General features: G+C 41.0%; 1 protein-coding gene across 1 annotated transcript in view; it reads right to left on the minus strand.

The window, feature by feature from the left end:
* Nucleotides 1-5,123: 5,123 nt before the first annotated feature.
* The window catches only part of st8sia1 (ST8 alpha-N-acetyl-neuraminide alpha-2,8-sialyltransferase 1), a gene marked incomplete at both ends in the record, with an annotated part of 31,669 nt that continues 18,749 nt past the window's right edge, over nucleotides 5,124-18,043 (minus strand). Inside the window, 4 exons of the mRNA XM_080754339.1 lie at nucleotides 5,124-5,327; nucleotides 7,442-7,724; nucleotides 11,326-11,418; nucleotides 16,734-16,843. Coding sequence (XP_080610465.1) covers nucleotides 5,124-5,327; nucleotides 7,442-7,724; nucleotides 11,326-11,418; nucleotides 16,734-16,843 — 690 coding nt within the window. The remainder of the gene's footprint in view (nucleotides 5,328-7,441; nucleotides 7,725-11,325; nucleotides 11,419-16,733; nucleotides 16,844-18,043) is intronic.

Genomic DNA, 18,043 nt, shown 5'->3' on the forward strand with positions numbered 1-18,043 from the left:
GTAAAAATCCCATTTCTTTTCCTACATGTTTGAATGTTCAAACAAACAGAAATTACATATATAAAATAAATAACATGGTAATTAAGAAGTAATGAAAATGATCTACAAGCTCTCAACGCGGCACGGCACGAAGCGAAGCGTTGTGAGCTTGTAGATCTACTATTTTCACTAGTTTGGGCGAATGTCTAATTTCTCTTTTGGGTCACAGGCTAAAACGTTTGGGAACCACTGCTAAACAGTATATGTCACACATTAACAATATTATACAGAAGAATAAATTAAGGGGTCATCGTTAATTAAATATCATTGGTCAATTCCCAGTCCGAAGGAGCCATGATGTGCATTTGGGCTGTGAACTAACAGTGTGAGCCTGTTGCTGTTGTTCTTTTAAAAAATTTATAAAACTTCATCCAATATACAGTATACCTTGAGCAGTGTTGTTTTTTATTTAGTTTTAGTCATAGTCTTGTGAGTAAAATCTCATTTAGTTTTAGTCATAATTTAGTCTCCTGAAAAGTTTTAGTTTTAGTCTAATTTTAGTCGACTAAATATCATGAGATTTTAGTTTACTAAATCTACAGTTGATTTAGACAACTAAAATGTATTTTGGCAGGCCTTGATGGCATCGTAATGACTGATTTTACACTTGGTTGCATGCTGAAAATAGCCGATCTACAAGCTCAACACGTCACGCTGCGGCGTATTGTGAGCTTGTAGATCTGCTATTTTCAGCAAGCAACACCTGAGAGCAACAAAACATAAAATGACTTTCTCCTCCACTAGTCCCTCCCGAACGTTTTAGTCTAGTTTTTATTTTGTTGACGAAATTGTCAGTGAAAAGTCGACACTCATTTTTCGTCATAGTTTTAGTCGACGAAATCAACACTGATCTAGAGTGAAAGACTTGACGTTTACACTCATTACAGCCCAGTCTGTTGTTTAACCACATGGACCCATTCAGCAAAGATAGCTGATCTACAAGCTCACAGCACGTCACAAAACACTTTTGGTGTCGAGAAAAAAATCAAAAGGGACTAGAACTGATAGAAATAGGCTACAGATAGAAATAAGGCTACAGTTTGTGGGAGAGGAGCCGTTGGAAGGGCTAATTTATCATCAAATAATAGGTAGGTATACTATGTAAGAGTGACAAGTGAACCCATCTCTCTTTGATTTGAGTGGTTAAACTTGATTTAGACATCACAAGTCGTTCTTATGTTATGTAACAGATAGTGACACGTTGACAGGGACGTGCTGGCCATTGGGAAAAGCGGGACAACTCCCGAACGGCCAGTTCATTCCCGGCCGGCCATTAGGAAAAAATAAAAAATAAAATGTCGGCCTTCGTTCCATTTTGGGGGCTGGGCGGCCAACAAAGTAAATCGTCACTGTCGGGCAGAAACCTTGTATCTCCAAGTTTCAAATTTATAAATTTTTTCGCAAAGCAAAGCCCTGCTTCATCATACAAGGCCGTTGCACAAAAGTAATGAAAACAGCCGATCTACAAGCACACAACGCCTCGCACCTTGCACTAGTTTAAATCATTTTTAAAATGATAAATACAAAACAAACGGTATTTGGACATAAGTTTTCCACCCGACAACGACGAAATATAACTCATGTAAATGGCCCACTGGCTTGTCACTGGTCATGATCTGAAATGGCAAATCTTTGAGTAGCAGCAGCGCTATAGAGAGAGATCTCTCTCTATAGCGCGCAATGAGGGCCTCTCCAACTCTTTTTCCCAGACTGTCACTGAATCACGGGCCCAGCACGTCCCTGGGTGACACGTTGATATGGTTGCGATTGGATGGAGCAAATATTTTGTCATTTATTCACAATGTACACTGGATCTAAGCTGCAGATACAGTAAAGGCAATAAGATAATGTTGAGCAACAGGTTTTAACCCATTTAGACGTGAGGTCCATTCTAAAGACCCAAAACAAACAGGTTTTCTGAAAAACTTTTTGATTCAAATGTTTTTATTTTATTTTTCTTTATCATGTTGTTATTTCATTGTTGTTGTTGGGTGGAAGCCTTGTATGTCCAAATCCGTTCCTTTTTTGATATTATTTACGATTTAAAATAGTGAAAATAGACCATCTACTAGCGCACGCCACGCATCGCAAGGCGTTGTGTGCTTGTAGATCTGCTATTTTCACTACTTTTGTGCAACACTCTTGTATGATGATGGTATGGCTTTGATTTACAAAAAAAAAAAAAAAAAAAAAACATACAAATTTGAAACTTTCGACGTTGACGATATAATAGTAACAACTAAAATGACACAGATTCTTTCAAGGATTGAAAGGTATAATAACTTATAGGCTTTCCAGGTCTTGTACTTGTTTTTTCAATGTTTCCCTTTTTTTGCATCAACCTATTATTCTGATAAGAAGACGAGATGAAAACCATTTCATAAAACAAGGATCCTTTCAATCCGTTCCATAGTGGTAGTCTGAGGCTGTTTTGAAGGTTTCCGTTACACTCCATGCACTTTCCATGCACAAGGGTGTCTCATGGACAATCGCAGATCTGCAAGCTCACGACACGCCACTATTCGACACGCTCCGAGCTTGTAGATCTTCTATTTTCAGCCCTTCTTTCTTTTTTTTCTTTCTTTTTGCGGTTTTGACAGCATATGGCACAGACTTTAGCACTAAGTTAAAACACAAGCAGAACAAATCAACATATTATCCACCCAAGTATATTATGTTCAATCTGCAAAGGAACCCTGATGCATTAATGGCAGGTTAACACTTGTCTTCTGTCGGCGTCGCAAAACACATCATTCTTTTTTTCTCTTCCCTTGTGTGCAAAGGAGGTATAAAATAAAATACATTGTATAAAATTAATATATAGGACATATAATGTATAGGCTCGTTCAGCGTCCCTGCATTTAACACTCAAAAATGAGAGCGGTGAAGGTAGAAAATGATCACATTATGATATGACCAGGCGTCCAGCGCCAGAAGAAAACACTTATGATTCATCGTTAAAAGAAGGTAAGTGACCAGTTTTTTTTGTTTGTTTTTTTGTTATAAAGTTAAAGGAGTAGTTTACCAAAAAAACAAAGAAAACAAAAATGTGGGTGAACTACTCCTTTAAAGCGCAATATTCTGATGGCAATCATCACTATAGAGTGTCTGTTTCAGTAACAGGAGTCTCCCCATCTCTACAACTCTTTTTTTTCGTAAACATCAAATAAATGTTGAAGTTCAGGGTACCAATTTCATCCGATCGGAACCCAACGAAGATAATTTTATCAGCTTCAATTTTGTAGTGTCTGCAGTTCCAATTTTGTCTGCTCTTTAAATTTTGTTTCGTTTGATTGATCACTTCTATTTTCACTTGTTTAACCTGTATCAGAATCAGAATCTTTACTGTGACAAACAAGAGGATGAAATGCCTTTTCTTTTTCCCCAGTATCCTCACCTGACATTTCTATTATATCTTTACAAAAGACCTGGAGACAGGGAGACCCGTTACTGAACAAACACCACAGCAATGATTACTCTCAGAATATAGAGCTTTTTAATGCTTGTACTTTAACAATACAAAACAAAAAAAGACATCACTTACATCTCCTGTAACTTTCTAAATGTCACTTCATCAAATGGATAGTCTAACAACAGATACCAAGTGTGTTCTTGTTAAGCCCGCCTCTCTTCGTATCTCTGTCAAGCCACTTGAGAACCCAAGAGCAAAACAAGAATGCGTCAAAGAGGCCAGTGTTCTGTTCACTCGGTCCTTGGCAGATAGCAGATACACTGCAGCTCAATTAACAACTTCACAAGCCGTACATGGTACCTTCCACATTTCTTCCATCAGAGAGAGTGCATGAAGATGAGTTAGTTGTCCTCAATGTGTTTGCTGAAGTGGATGGCATTATTGTTGTTGTTAGTACGCAAGGCATGTTCACTCCCTCATTCACGTGGCCACACAATATCGGTGACCGATGGTCACAAGCTCAAATACAACATATCTAAGACATCACAGTTGACAAGCAAAACGCAAATGAACATTAGAGCACTGTTTAGTGTTCTCGTGTTCCATTATACAGTACAACTTTTCGGTTTCGGGGTCCGAAACATCAGCGCTATTTAAGCAAAGATGTATTCCAATCCAGTTTTACAAAACGGGCAAAAACAGAATAATACTAATAATAATAAAAAGAAAAATCCTTTCATACACACGACGACAGGCACCCATTCTTTGAATGTCTTTCTCTATCGAATCCTCGTTTAATTTCAGTACTATTCAAGCCTAAAACCAGGATACCGTTGCGTTCACCCCTTACTTTTTTGTTTATTTCTTTTCAGTGCATTCGTTTTTTATTATTATTTTTTCCCCAAGGCCTCTCCGCTCCTCCCATCTACGCTGAACAAAAGGCCCGGAGGGTGTTCCCAGTGTAGCAGCTGCCCCAGCTGTCAGTCAGATACACCGCCCCCGCCACCCCAATTCATTACTTGCCTCAGACACACACACACACACACACACACACACACACACACACACACACACACACACACACATGCCGGGGGGGGGGGGGGGGGCAGAGATACGGTGGGTGGGTTTTCGGGGGGAATGTATAGATTGTATTGTGTTATTGTGTGTGTGTGTGTGTGTGTGTGTGTGTGTGTGAGAGCTGTCCCCTACTGCTGCTACTGCAAGAGACATTCTTATAACAAGTGAGCTACCAGCAGAGGGTGCTGTGGGCATAGTGTGTGCAGGGACACAGTGGCAATGTAGGCGTATCTCAGGGGAATTTGCGTATCTCAGGGGAATTTGCGTGTTTGTGCATGTGTGTGTGGATCACGGCGCCAACACTCCCCCATCACTACCACCCCCTGGCCCCAACCCAAACAAATCCTCTTCATTCCAAATCCATTGGTTCCTTACATTTTAAGAAGCCCCCCTAACTCTGACAGCGTACAAATGGAACCAAATGGACCCTTCCGGGTCCATTTGGTTCCATTTGTACGCTCTCAGAGTTACAGACCTGTAAGGGTCTATTTGGAACCTCCCCTCAAGGAACCCCTGAGGGTCCCTGGACCCCGCTTTGAGACCCACCGTTCTAATCTCATCTCATCTCAACGTTCTCCTTCTTCTTCTTCCGATCTTAGCTCCGCCTGTCCTGTGGCGGGGGCGGGCAGCGGCCCACGCGCATGCGCAGCGTGCCGCTCTTGTGCAGCTGCCAGAGCTGCACGAACTCCTCGGGCATGGCGTGGAACCACTTGTACGGCAGGATGTTGTCGTAGTAGTGGTGGCTGACCGGCTGGCCGTCGGGCCCCACGGCGAACGGCCAGAAGCCGTACACCGTCACCTATGGGTGGACACAATTCATATAACGGTCACTGTGTGGCATTAGCCTTGGGATCCAGGCATTCCGTTCAAGAAAGAAAAGCCTGCGTAAAAAGCCCCCAGTAACTGTGGCTCAGCCAATTACAAGCCGCAGCCGTCAAGGCATTGCCTACAGACACAATAGATTGTGTCCATAGTACACAATAGACACAATAGATTGTGTCCGTAGTGCAGAGGGGCTCACATGAAAATGTATTTTAATTGTAATTTTGCGCATAAAAAATATACGTAGCCGTATTGTACATCAATATCGTTCATGTGAACTGGTTTGTTTATGCTTATTCATTGTAATACGTGTGGTTGCCCGACAGGGCAACACACTGTAGTTCTGGAAACATTTATTTTCTAGATAAACCTTTTTTTTGTGAATGGGTTTTTACCTTGATGGGGAATCAATAGGGAATCAATGGGAGCGGGAATCAATATGGGGAAACAATAGGGAATCAATGGGAGTGGTGCTGGCTCGAGTATTGGTTGAGCTTCACATGACAGTTAGCTTGCTATAGTCACGTCGGCAACCGCACTTGAAATTTCCAATTGCATCTTTTTAGTTATCAAAATCGCTATGATTTATCACTCTAGTCGCAGCAACGGATTTCCAGTGTTGATTTCGTCGACTAAAACTATGACGAAAAATGTTTGTTGACTACGTTTTTTTCACTGATGAAAACTAAATAAAAACTAAGCTGTGATGACTAAAACTAAGACTAAATATATTGACAATTTCGTCAACAAAATAAAAACTAGACAAAAATGTTAGGGAGGGACTGTAGCGCTGAAGAAAGTCATTTTATGTTTGGTTGCTCTCAGGTGTTGCGTGCTGAAAATAGCAGATCTACAAGATCACAACGCGTTGTCATTACGATGCCATCAAGGCCTGCCAAAATGCATTTCAGTTGACTAAATCAACTGTAGATTTAGTCGCCTAAAAACGTAATGATATTTAGTCGACTAAAATTAGACTAAAACTAAAACTTTTCAGGTGACTAAATTATGACTAAAACTAAATGACGTTTTATTCAAAAGACTATGACTAAAACTAAATCAAACTTTGCTGTCAAAAACAACAATGCGGATTTAATTTCCTTGCTTACCCAATGAGAGCAGACGGCGGTCTGACAGGAGGGAAGCAGACAGAGGGGGGTGGGGGGAGGGGAGGCGGGCACAGAGGCGGGCGAACAGATGCTATGTGTCCCCGCCCTTCTGGGCCATGGACTGCACAGCGCTCGCTCAGGGTACTGCGATATTGATTCATTTAATGTAATTACTAGTAGATGTCACCCTCTGTAAGGGGGCTGACGACATAACGTGTTCTTCCCTGTCAAATTCCTCTCCCAGGCAAACTCCTTAAAAACAGCCGACTCACGCGGACCTATTTCAAAGATGCCGACTGTGTGTGAGACTGTGAGTCAGCAATAGAATAAAGACCATGTAAGGAGTGACCATCTGTTGCTACCTCCGCAGGGTTTCCTGCAGCACTTTATTGGCCACCCGGCCTGAAATCTGTAGCACCCGGAAAAATTCTTCCTAAATGCATATCAATAGCCCTGTGTTGGGGGACGTTCGCAGGACGTCTTTACATAACTCAGTCAGTCGAGTGTCTTCCACTTCCACATATCTTTTTGGTGCTTTCGTGTTGTTTAAGAAAATATGACTGGCTGTGACTTCAGTGTGTTATTGTTTTGTCATGCAACTGCACAATATTGGCAGATCATGGTGGATTTCTGCAATCGTGTGGGCTAGCCTAGTCTGTATTTTAAATGTAACTCTTAAAAGTATTAAGCTTTGTGTTGAATCAGGTCATTCCACTGTGTTGTTGTTGCCTGGTTATGTCGAATGACACAATATAATAACATGAATTTGTGCACAATTCTAAACGTTGAACTTGTGGGAGGCCAACTTGTGGGAGGCCTAGGTAAAAAACGCACAGCCCGCCACTGAGGGAGACACAAGTCTCTCTCTGCTGTGGTGAGATGTACAATAATGTATGACGTTTGATTCCTGACATTGCAGTCCTGCATCTTCTTGATCTGTTTAACTTACTTAAGAGTAAGATAAAAAAGGTCCATTACACACCTCCTCGCACAGGCCCAGCGCCAGGCTCACCAGGAAGAGGCCCGTGGAGAGGCGGCGGGCGTGCACGCCGCGGCCCTTCCAGAACTTGCCCACGGCGCGCAGGAAGTCGGGGTTGGCAAAGAGCATGGTGAGGTTGGAGGAAGCATCGGCGAGCGCATAGTAGGCACGCAGCGACGGGTCGGTGCCCGGCTTCATGGAGAACGCCGGCATGTAGACGAAGCCGGAGCCATAGGCGCGCATGCCGTCCACAAAGTTCTTCCTGGACCACAGGAGGTTCTGGAACCTGTGGGAGAGAGAGAGAACGAGAGAGATGAGAGTCTAGTCAATTCACCTTTATTTGTGTAGCAGGCTTAAAAAGAACAGGAGTTGGTCCAAAGTACTTTCCAGTCAAGAGAAGACATCAACAGTGACACATTACAGAGTTCAGAGAGAGAGAAAACATAATAAGCAAACATCGACAGATGCAATGATCTGTCATGGACTGTCTGGTGTGTACCTTTATTGTGTAGTGTTATCCCAGTGTTTCCTGTTTTGCCTTGTGTTGTCGCTACCTGTCTTGTCTCACCTGTCCTGTGATTAGCAAATGTGTACACCTGTGTCTTGTTTAGCTGTAGCCAATCATGCGTTAGTCCTGTGTCTATTTAAACCCTCACTTCCTTGTGTTCCCTTGCCAGATTATAGATTTTGTTATGTGTGTTTGGAGAATAAATCCTCGTTCATTCGACCTGCTCTGCCTCTGAAGAGTCTGTTCTGTATTTTGGGTCCCATATCTGAGTAACAGACACATAAAAACAGAGGAAAAAATTATAATAATAAAAGACTGTGTCTAAACCCCCTCAGACAGAGCTAAAAGCGAGGGAGATTTTTTTTTTTTTTTAGGTTTGATGTAAATTGTTTAATAGTGGGGCTGGACTTGATGTGTGGTGGAATATTGTTCCAGAGTTTGGGGGCAGCAGCAGAGAATGACTGATCACCTTTAGTTTAGAGGAACTGAGAGTCAACCCTGTTGTTGGGTGGATGACCTAAGCAAACTAGTGGCAGGGACGGGGATTAACAGGTCGGAGAAGAAATGTACAAAAGGTATGAGAGAGTAGGGCTGTCACCATTATGACATTTCACATGACGATTAATTGTCACTCAAATAATTGCGATTAACAATTTAATTGTGTTTTTGTCGTTGACAATTACATTCCTGTTTGGCTTTTAGGCTTTGAAGTTGCACATGGTACATGTGACACATAACCTAAATATACAAAGAAATTATAGCTGGGGAAAATCTGGTGAAGTTCGTGCACTTGGTGCAAAGTTTTTGATTTTTGGTATGGTGTTAGGTATGGGTATAAGGTTTTCAAAAACCATCGCAAACAAATTGGGCTCGCCCCCTAGTGGTCTGTTTGCAATGAATCAAATATTCGATACATCAGTATATGGTTCAAACCCCAAATAATTGATGGAAGAGATTTTTCAATAGATTCTGTTACTATTGGGTATGATAAACAACATACTAAAAATTCAGCGAAAAATATCTACCGGAAAGGCACCATTTTCAAGATGGCGTCCATGATGGCTGCCGGGAGCTGAAAATGCCTATAAACTTGGTTTTAATGTGTAAAAATTCATAATAAATCGGCACTTGGTGAAGAGTTTTTGGTTTTTGGTATGGTGTTAGGTATGGGCATAAGGTTTTCAAAAACCATCGCAAACAAGTTGGGCTCGCCCCCTAGTGGTCTGTTTGCAATGAATACAATAGTAGATCTGTCAGTATATGGTTGAAACCCCAAATAATTGATAAAAGAGATTTTTCAATGGATTCTGTTACTTTTGGGTATGATAAACAACATACTAAAAGTTTAGGAAAAAATAACTACCGGAAAGCCATCATTTTCAAGATGGCGTCCACGATGGCTGCCGGGAGCTAAAAATGCCCATTTAATGTGTAAAAATTCATATAAAATATGCACTTGGTGAAGAGTTTTTGAATTTCGGCATGGTGTCAGGTATGGGTATAAGGTTTTCAAAAACCATCGCAAACAAGTTGGGCTCGCCCCCTAGTGGTCTGTTTGCAATGAATCAAATATTAGATAGGTCAGTATATTGTAAAACCTTGAAAACCTTATACCCATACTATACCTAACACCATGTCAAAATTTAAAAGCTAGTTACCAAGTGCATATTTTATATGAATTTTTACACATTAAATAGGCATTTTTAGCTCCCGGCAGCCATCGTGGACGCCATCTTGAAAATGATGGCTTTCCGGTAGTTATTTTTTCCTAAACTTATACTATGTTGTTTATCATACCCAATAGTAACAGAATCCATTGAAAAATCTCTTTAATCAATTATTTGGGGTTTCAACCATATACTGATGTATCGAATATTTGATTCATTGCAAACAAAAGTGCACGAAATTGATGATTTTTGACCAGATTCTCCCCAGCTATTACTGACATATTTGACAACTTTATACTTAAAAAAGTAACAACATGGAAACGATTATGACGATTATGAAAAATAATCACGATTATGTCAAATAATTGCGATTAGACGATTATGTAATAATTGTGACAGCCCTATGAGAGAGGGGGGGGGGGGGGGATTAGTAGTTTTTTAGTAGTTTTATGGTTTCAAGGATTGAAATAAGGATGTAGAGTTGTTCTGGGTCTGCTGACTAGCTGACTAATCAGTATTCTGGTCTGGTCTTTCCGTACGTTCTCCTTCTAGAAATAGGAATTAGTTTCCGTTGTGCCACAGATGTTAACAGAGTACAAAGAGGGGTCAGTGTTATTTATATATGCACACACACACAAAAGCATGTGCGTTGTACGCTAGCGAGCATAAATGTACTCGCTTGCACGCACAGACACGCACAGACACACACACACACACACACACACACACACACACACACACACACACACACACACACACACACACACAGAGACACATTCACGGACGCACGCAGACACACACACACACACACACTGTGCACAGACGACAGCATATGATTAGTAGGAAATGATTTGAGTTCTCTGCATGCCAGATAAAACACGTTGCTGGAGCCAGCATCTGGAGAAACTGCATGATGACACACGCGTCAGGACATTCAGCAGGGGCCCCTGATTCAGCCCGGGGAAAAAAGAGTTGGAGAGGCCCTCATTGCGTGCTATAGTGAGAGATCTCTCTCTATAGCGCTGCTGCTACTCAAAGATTTGCCATTTCAGATCATGACAGTGGGCCAATTACTGTACATGAGTTATATTTTGTCGTTGTTGGGTGGAAACCGTTTGTTTTGTATTTATCATTTTAAAAATGATTTAAACTAGATCTACAAGCACACAACGCCTCGCGGTGCGAGGCGTTGTGTGCTTGTAGATCGGCTGTTTTCACTACTTTTGTGCAACGGCCTTATATGAAGCAGGGCTTTGCTTTGCGAAGAAATGTATACATTTGAAACTTGGAGATACAAGGTTTCAGCCCGACAGTGACGATTTACTTTGTTGGCTGCCCAGCCCCCAAAATATTTTTTTCCTAATGGGCGGCCTGGACCGGCCGGGAATGAACCGGCCGTTCGGGAGTTGTCCCGCTTTTCCCAATGGCCAGCACTTCCCTGACATTCAGCACGAACCGACTTGGGAGAAAAAGACAGTACAGTATGCACAAAGCCATTCTTTTTTTTTAGGACGGGTGTTACAATGGGTTTGTATAGGAAGGGGGCGTGTCTGAAAACATCAAACATCTGAATACTGAACCAAGCAACTTATAAACTGTCTGGGGCCGAAACACAAAAGCCCGAGTAGTAGATGATAAAATGACCTCAAACATGTTTGAAAGTGAAGGAGATATGATGGTCCATCATCATCAGTGTGGTTTCAGTACCGTACCGTTTCTCTATGATGCTGGGGTTGGCCGTGACCAGATGGGTTCTGGTTCCCACATCCTCAACGTAGTCTTTAGAAAGCGGAGGGAGATTACATCTAGATGGATGAGACAAGGAAACACGCACGCACACGCGCACACACACACACACACACACACACACACACACACACACACACACACACACACACACACACACACACACACACCCCGTTAAAGAGTAATCCCACACACTGTCATCTTCCCTTACATAACAATTTATCAACAACTTAAACCCTTATATCGTTTCTGTCGGATGGAAAAAACTCATACAATATGTCCAAACTGCTCAGCGCGACGCATTGAGAGCTTACATATAGGCCATCTTCACTGGGCAACATGCTTCCATTGAAGACATGCATTGTTTCTATGGAATCAGTCGTGGTGACTGAGGACCTTAATCCAGTGTTTCTCAACCTTTTCAGGCCGCGACCCCCAAAATAATCATATTTTAACTGGGGACCCCCCCACCACCACCCTGACGAGCACTAAGAGTTGAGGCATTACATTTTGTGTAACACGGTTCTATTGTGAAAATAGCACACACGCTGCGAGGCACTGCGAGGCATTGTGAGCATGTAGATCGGCTATTTTCACAATTTCTCCCACAAATATTTGATATTTTGGCCAATGTTTAATTTGCCATTTTAGAGGTATTAAAAAGTCCTTAAATTGTCACTTTAGAAATATGCAGATACTCTCTATACACTTTGTTTACTGTTGAGTGAGAAAACAATGTTTCACATTAAGGTTCTGGGGACCCCCCAAAATAATTTTGGGACCCCCATGGGGGTTGAGAACCACTGCCTTAATCCATGTGTTAAGGTTACAAGCCAAGAGGACATGCTGAACTCTTCTATGGAATCCAAATCAGTCAGACTGAGAACTTGAATCCATGGAACTTGAATCCATGGTCATAGCTGTGCTGATTGATATTGTCGATGTCATTGCGGAAACCAATTATCTCCAATATTCATCTTCTTTTTTATTATATTATATATAAACCAGTGCTATTGAACGCCCTTTACGTCTGTGTGTGGGTTTTTACAAATATTGAACCAATGAAGAGTATTAGGACGCGCTTGTGACAAAACCTCCCAAGTCCATTGGATCCTCAAACTGTCATTCAAACCACTTAACTCCAACTCAGTTTTTTTTTTTTTACTTGACTTCAATTTCAATTACTTTGTCATTCTAATGATGGACAAAACAACTATCTCCACATTAATGGTCAAAGACCTCCTAACTCCACATACCGGTATGGGTAAAGGGATGATAATATAAGGACACATTCAAATATCTGACAATATACTATGAAGTCACCTAGTTCAGTGGTCCTCAACCTTTTCAGGCCGCGACCCCCAAAATAATCATATTTAAGAGTTGAGACAATACATTTTTATAATATGGTTCTATTGTGTTGCGAGGCGTTGTGAGCATGTAGATATGTAGATCTGCTATTTTCACAATTTCTGCCTCTAATATTTGACAGTTTGGCCAATGTTTAATTTGTCATTTTAGAGGTATTAAAAAGTCCTTAAATTGTCACTTTAGAAATGTGCAGATACCCTCTATAGCTATACACTTAAACTTTATGCTGGTTTGTTTACTGTTGAGTGAGAAAACAATGTTGCACATTAAGTTAATCATCTGGGGACCCCCCAAAGTAATTTGGGGACCTCCCCTGGGGTCCTGACCTACAGGTTGAGAACCACTGACCTAGTTGGTTTCTGCCTGACAGGAGAGATTTGCTTTTATATATAAGTTCTACAAGTGCCACGTATTAGTTAACCGTGAAATACATGACAACAGATTAGGATTTTTCTTTTTTTTTTCTTTTTTCACTTTTTGCGTGGCTCCGCCAACCCAAATATAGTTTAGTAAAGCTGATATAAGTAGTTTTCTGCTGAGATTAGCAGATTTTGTTCTGGGACTGGACTGTAAGCCAAGGAGGAACAAATAAACATTTTCCTGTGCATTAGCCTGCTCCGTTTACACATTTCCACAGGCCAGCTACTTGTATCATGTACATCTGTAGTATGCAGGGCTGCTGCAACCCATGTTGGTGCCTGAAGCTCAACCGCCCTGTGTCTGTCTGTCTGTGAGTGAGTGCAGACTCGTCGCGGACTGCGCTGCAGCCCCGCCCCCAGATCAAATGGATCAGCTTGGCTCTTCTCCTTTTTTCTTTTCTCTCCCATTTTTTGTGCCCTTTGGCAGCGTGATGCCTGACTCACAGTGCGTCGTGCGCGTCATGGTAGCGGCGGCGCTGTCTGTATGTCCCTGTATGTTGTGCAATCAGTCTGGCTGTCACGATTCCAACATTTAAGTTGACGATTAATTGTCACACCAATAATTGTGCTTAACAATTTAATTTGTGTTAATGGCATTGAACATTGGAACATATGAATGCAATCTAAAATGATGTTTGCCTTTTAAGGCCAAACCGCACAGATGCAACTAGTCGCAACTCCTTGCAACAAAACAGTTTTAAGGCCATTGGTGCAGTTTGCACAGGGCAGATATGACAAATAAAAATAATGTACAAAGAATTGCATAAATAGCTGAATAAATTGCGATTATCTAAAATAATTGTGATTAAGCGAATATGTAATAATCTTCTTCTAATCCAAACCTTTTAACTCAAGAACCCAAAAGAGAAATAAGAGATAGACATTCCCAAACTAGTGAAAATATATATAAGCTCACAACGCATCGCTTTGCACAGCGTTGTGAGCTGTAGATCTAATATTTTCACCACTTCTTAAACATGTTTTATTTATGTTTTAATTAAATTCGTTTTTTAATTATTATTCACGAAACTCTTAAAAGAAATGTTGGCATTGTTTTTAATTGACAAACAGATTTAAGCTATTGGAATATATATATATATATATATATATATATATATTTAAATGGCTTTTGAAACAAATAAAAGGGGACAGTTACTCATGATGACTAATCACGATCGGTCCACAAAAAAAAATAGATATTTTTTGGCTGATTGGCTTCTATTGGGACCAAACTATCAGAAAATGACAGGGTTCACATTTTCAGACCCCTGTAGGAAGATCTTCCAGGTGTCCCATGGCATGATCTGATGGAGGAAGATTATTCTGTCAAAGTTCTTATAGTTGATGCCATGGGTGTTCTTCAGAACATGAAAAAGACACCGAGCATGCTGAAGCTGTCAGATCTTCAAGATGCATTCAACAAAAGCATCATAACGATGATGGCTGGCTATGTTGAGGGTCAAGTTGTCTTTGATAGGTATATGGATCAGTCATTAAAAAATAAGACTCGGCAGAAGAGGGGAAACTAAATCTGTGGAATATAAAGTCTTCATCCATAGATGAAGCTCACTATGTCCATCAAGGAACTCTTGACTGCTTGATCAACCAAGGAGAAGATGACCTGTGTGTTAGGCCAGGGACTACTTGATTATTTCTCAAGGGACAGTTCTTTCATGCTCGTTGTCATATATGATACCTTCATCAAGGGACATTTTGAGGAGGTGCACACATGAAGAGCTAATACTCTGATTCCTAATCAGGTCCTTGCCTCTGCTGTTAATGGTGCCTTGCGAGACATAATGTGTTTGGTCACCTTACACAGATGTCCAATTGCCCTGAGCCCTGAGCTTCCACCAATTGAAGAGAATTGATGGAATTCAGAGAGAGGAGGGTAAGTTCCAGTCAGGAGTCTTGCCCTACCTGTTTTAAAGGCAGTACTTGAGCTCATCAAATGTGTCTGCAAAGCAGGTTGCAAGGGACAGTGCAGCTGCTCAACAATCACCTGTCTTGCACTCCTCTCTGCAAGTGTTATGGCACTGGAGACTGTGTGTGCCAACAGTATAAGGGAGAGCATAGAAACAGTGATGATGAATAGATCCTGTATTTGACAAGAATAAAAACAGGCCAGAGGTAAATGCTAAATTTAAACCCTGTCATCTTCTGATAGTTTAGTCCCTATAGAAGCCAAAATAAATCAATTTCAGCAAAATAATCCTATGGGAATACATAGCTGAATATGGCCAAAACTGAAGTGAAATGATGAAGGGGTCAGATCATTTGAACCCCATCATTTTGTGATGGCTTGTTCCAGCCAAAACAGAAACAAAATCAATTTTAGCCAAATAAAATACGATATAGGGATACATATCCAAATAGGGTCAAAACTGAAGTGACCCACCCTGGTTCCTAAAGAAGCCAAAACAGCAAACAAATCAATATTAGCAAACAAACCTATGGAAAATTGGGGATACATAGCCGAATAGGGCCAAAACTGAAGTGACACGCCCCCAGGAAATGAGGGAGGGGTCTGAAAATTTGAACCCCGTCATTTTCTGATAGTTTGGTCCCTATAGAAGCCAAAACAGCCAAAAAATATCTATTTTAGCAAAAAGATCCTATTGGAATACATAGCCGAATATGGCCAAAACTGAAGTCACCCGCCCCCAGGAAATGAGGGAGGGGTCTGAAAATGTGAACCCCATTATTTTCTGATAGTTTGGTCCCTATAGAAGCCAAAACAGAAAACAAATCAATTTTAGCAAAAAGATCCTATGGGGAAATTGGGAATACATAGCCGAATAGGGCCACAACTGAAGTGACCCGCCCCCAGGAAATGAGGGAGGGGTCTGAAAATTTGAACCCCAACATTTTCTGATAGTTTGGTCCCTAAAGAAGCCAAAACAGCAAACAAATCAATATTATCAAACAAACCTATGGAAAATTGGGGATACATAGCCGAATAGGGCCAAATCTGAAGTGACCCGCCCCCAGGAAATGAGGGAGGGGTCTGAAAATTTGACCCCGTCATTTTCTGATAGTTTGGTGACTTTGGTCCCTATAGAAGCCAAAACAGCAAAAAAAAATCAATTTTAGCAAAAAAATCCTACGGGAATACACAGCATACCGCACTATTCTGCGGAATAAAAGCATGTTTTGCAACTAATATGATCATAAACCAGTAAGACACCTAAGGGCGAAAAGCAAGGTCGCGCCATGTCCACTACATCTCATAGGCAATAAATATATTTTACTCCACAAACTTTCGCTACTTGTTATTACTTGCTATTATCACAAAACATACATTAACCACTTCAGCCCCTACTACTACTGTACAGTACATTTCCGCCATTTGAAAATAACTGATCTACAAGACCATTGTGAGCTTGTAGATCTACTATTTTCCAAAGATTTCAACTTGAAAAAGTTCTACTTTTGGTATTTTGAGTACATTTGAATACTTTTGTACTTTTACTCAAGTTAATTTAGATTACCGGACTTTTACTTGTAACAGAGTTTTTCCACATTGCTGTATTGATACTTTTACTTAAGTAAAGAAATGTAGTACTTTCCCCACCGCTGCTTACCGCATGATGAAGTCAGCCTGGTCGATGTCGCGTCCACAGCCGCTGTGTCTGAGGACGCCACCGTTGCCCACCACGGCACACCTCTTCAGGGGGGTCGGCAGAGGGTTTTCCTGGAGGCCAGAGGAAGAGATGCGTCCACTTAATGTCAGGTTCATTCATACAATACAGTTTCTCAACCTTTTTTCTGCATGGGCACACTTTTCATGTCCCAAGAATCCATGGGCACACCAACATAATACGGGGGTATAAATATCGTCACTGTCGGGAAGAAACCTTGTATATTCAAGTTTCAAATGTGTACGTTTCTTCGCAAAGTAAAGCCCCGCTTCATCATACAAGGCTGTTGCACAACAGTAGTGAAAACAGCAGATCTACAAGCACACAACGCCTCGCACCGCGAGGCGTTGTGTGCGTGTAGATCGGCTGTTTTCACTAGTTTAAATCATTTTTAAAATGATAAATACAATACTGGCTTTCAAGCAATTTCAAGGGGCACACTTGACCCTTCTCAGGGGCACACCAAAGGTCCCCAGGCACAGTGGTTGAGAACCACTGCAATACAGCAGGGTTCATTTTGACAGCAATATTTGATTTAGTTTTAGTCGTGGCTTTTTAAATAAAATGTGATTTCGTTTTGAAATCACATCATGTAAAATGTCATAATCGTGACAGCCCTATGTACATCTGCTATTTTTGTTTTTTGAAACATTTTGGATTTATTTTTTATAACACAAATCTTCTGTTCTGGGGGTCTCTGTCACAGAATATTTTCAGATGGGGGTCCACGGCCAAATACATATCATTTTGGGTGTTCACAGCTTAGACTCTGTTATAGATGTTATAGCAGATGTCGACAGGGTTCACGTGTGACTCTACCAGATGTTCGTATAGATAAATTTACACATGAACATGTGACTGCGACAAACACATGCACTGTGAACTTGAGGGCATGACAGATTGCAATTTTTGCAAACATATAGAACATGCGCATGCACACTGCGTGCACGCACACACACACACACACACACACACGCATGCATGCACGCACGCATGAATTAATGAATTGGATTTTTTTTACTTAACTTATATATTAGGAATTATAAGACATAATACTTATGGAAGTATAAGTATAAGTATAGTATAAGTCCGTACAAGCAATATTCAGCAGACAAAGGGAGCAGATAACATTAAAACAGACAATTGAACAAAATGAGTGCATTAACAATTTAATGGATTCAAAATGATTAGTTTGTGGTTTACAGTCTGGTAAATATGGACTTAGACTGTTATTCGTCTCGGGTACTCAATTA

Source organism: Nannobrachium achirus (genome assembly GCF_963921795.1).
Source record: "Nannobrachium achirus genome assembly, chromosome: 23".
In the NCBI taxonomy this organism is placed as follows: domain Eukaryota; kingdom Metazoa; phylum Chordata; class Actinopteri; order Myctophiformes; family Myctophidae; genus Nannobrachium; species Nannobrachium achirus.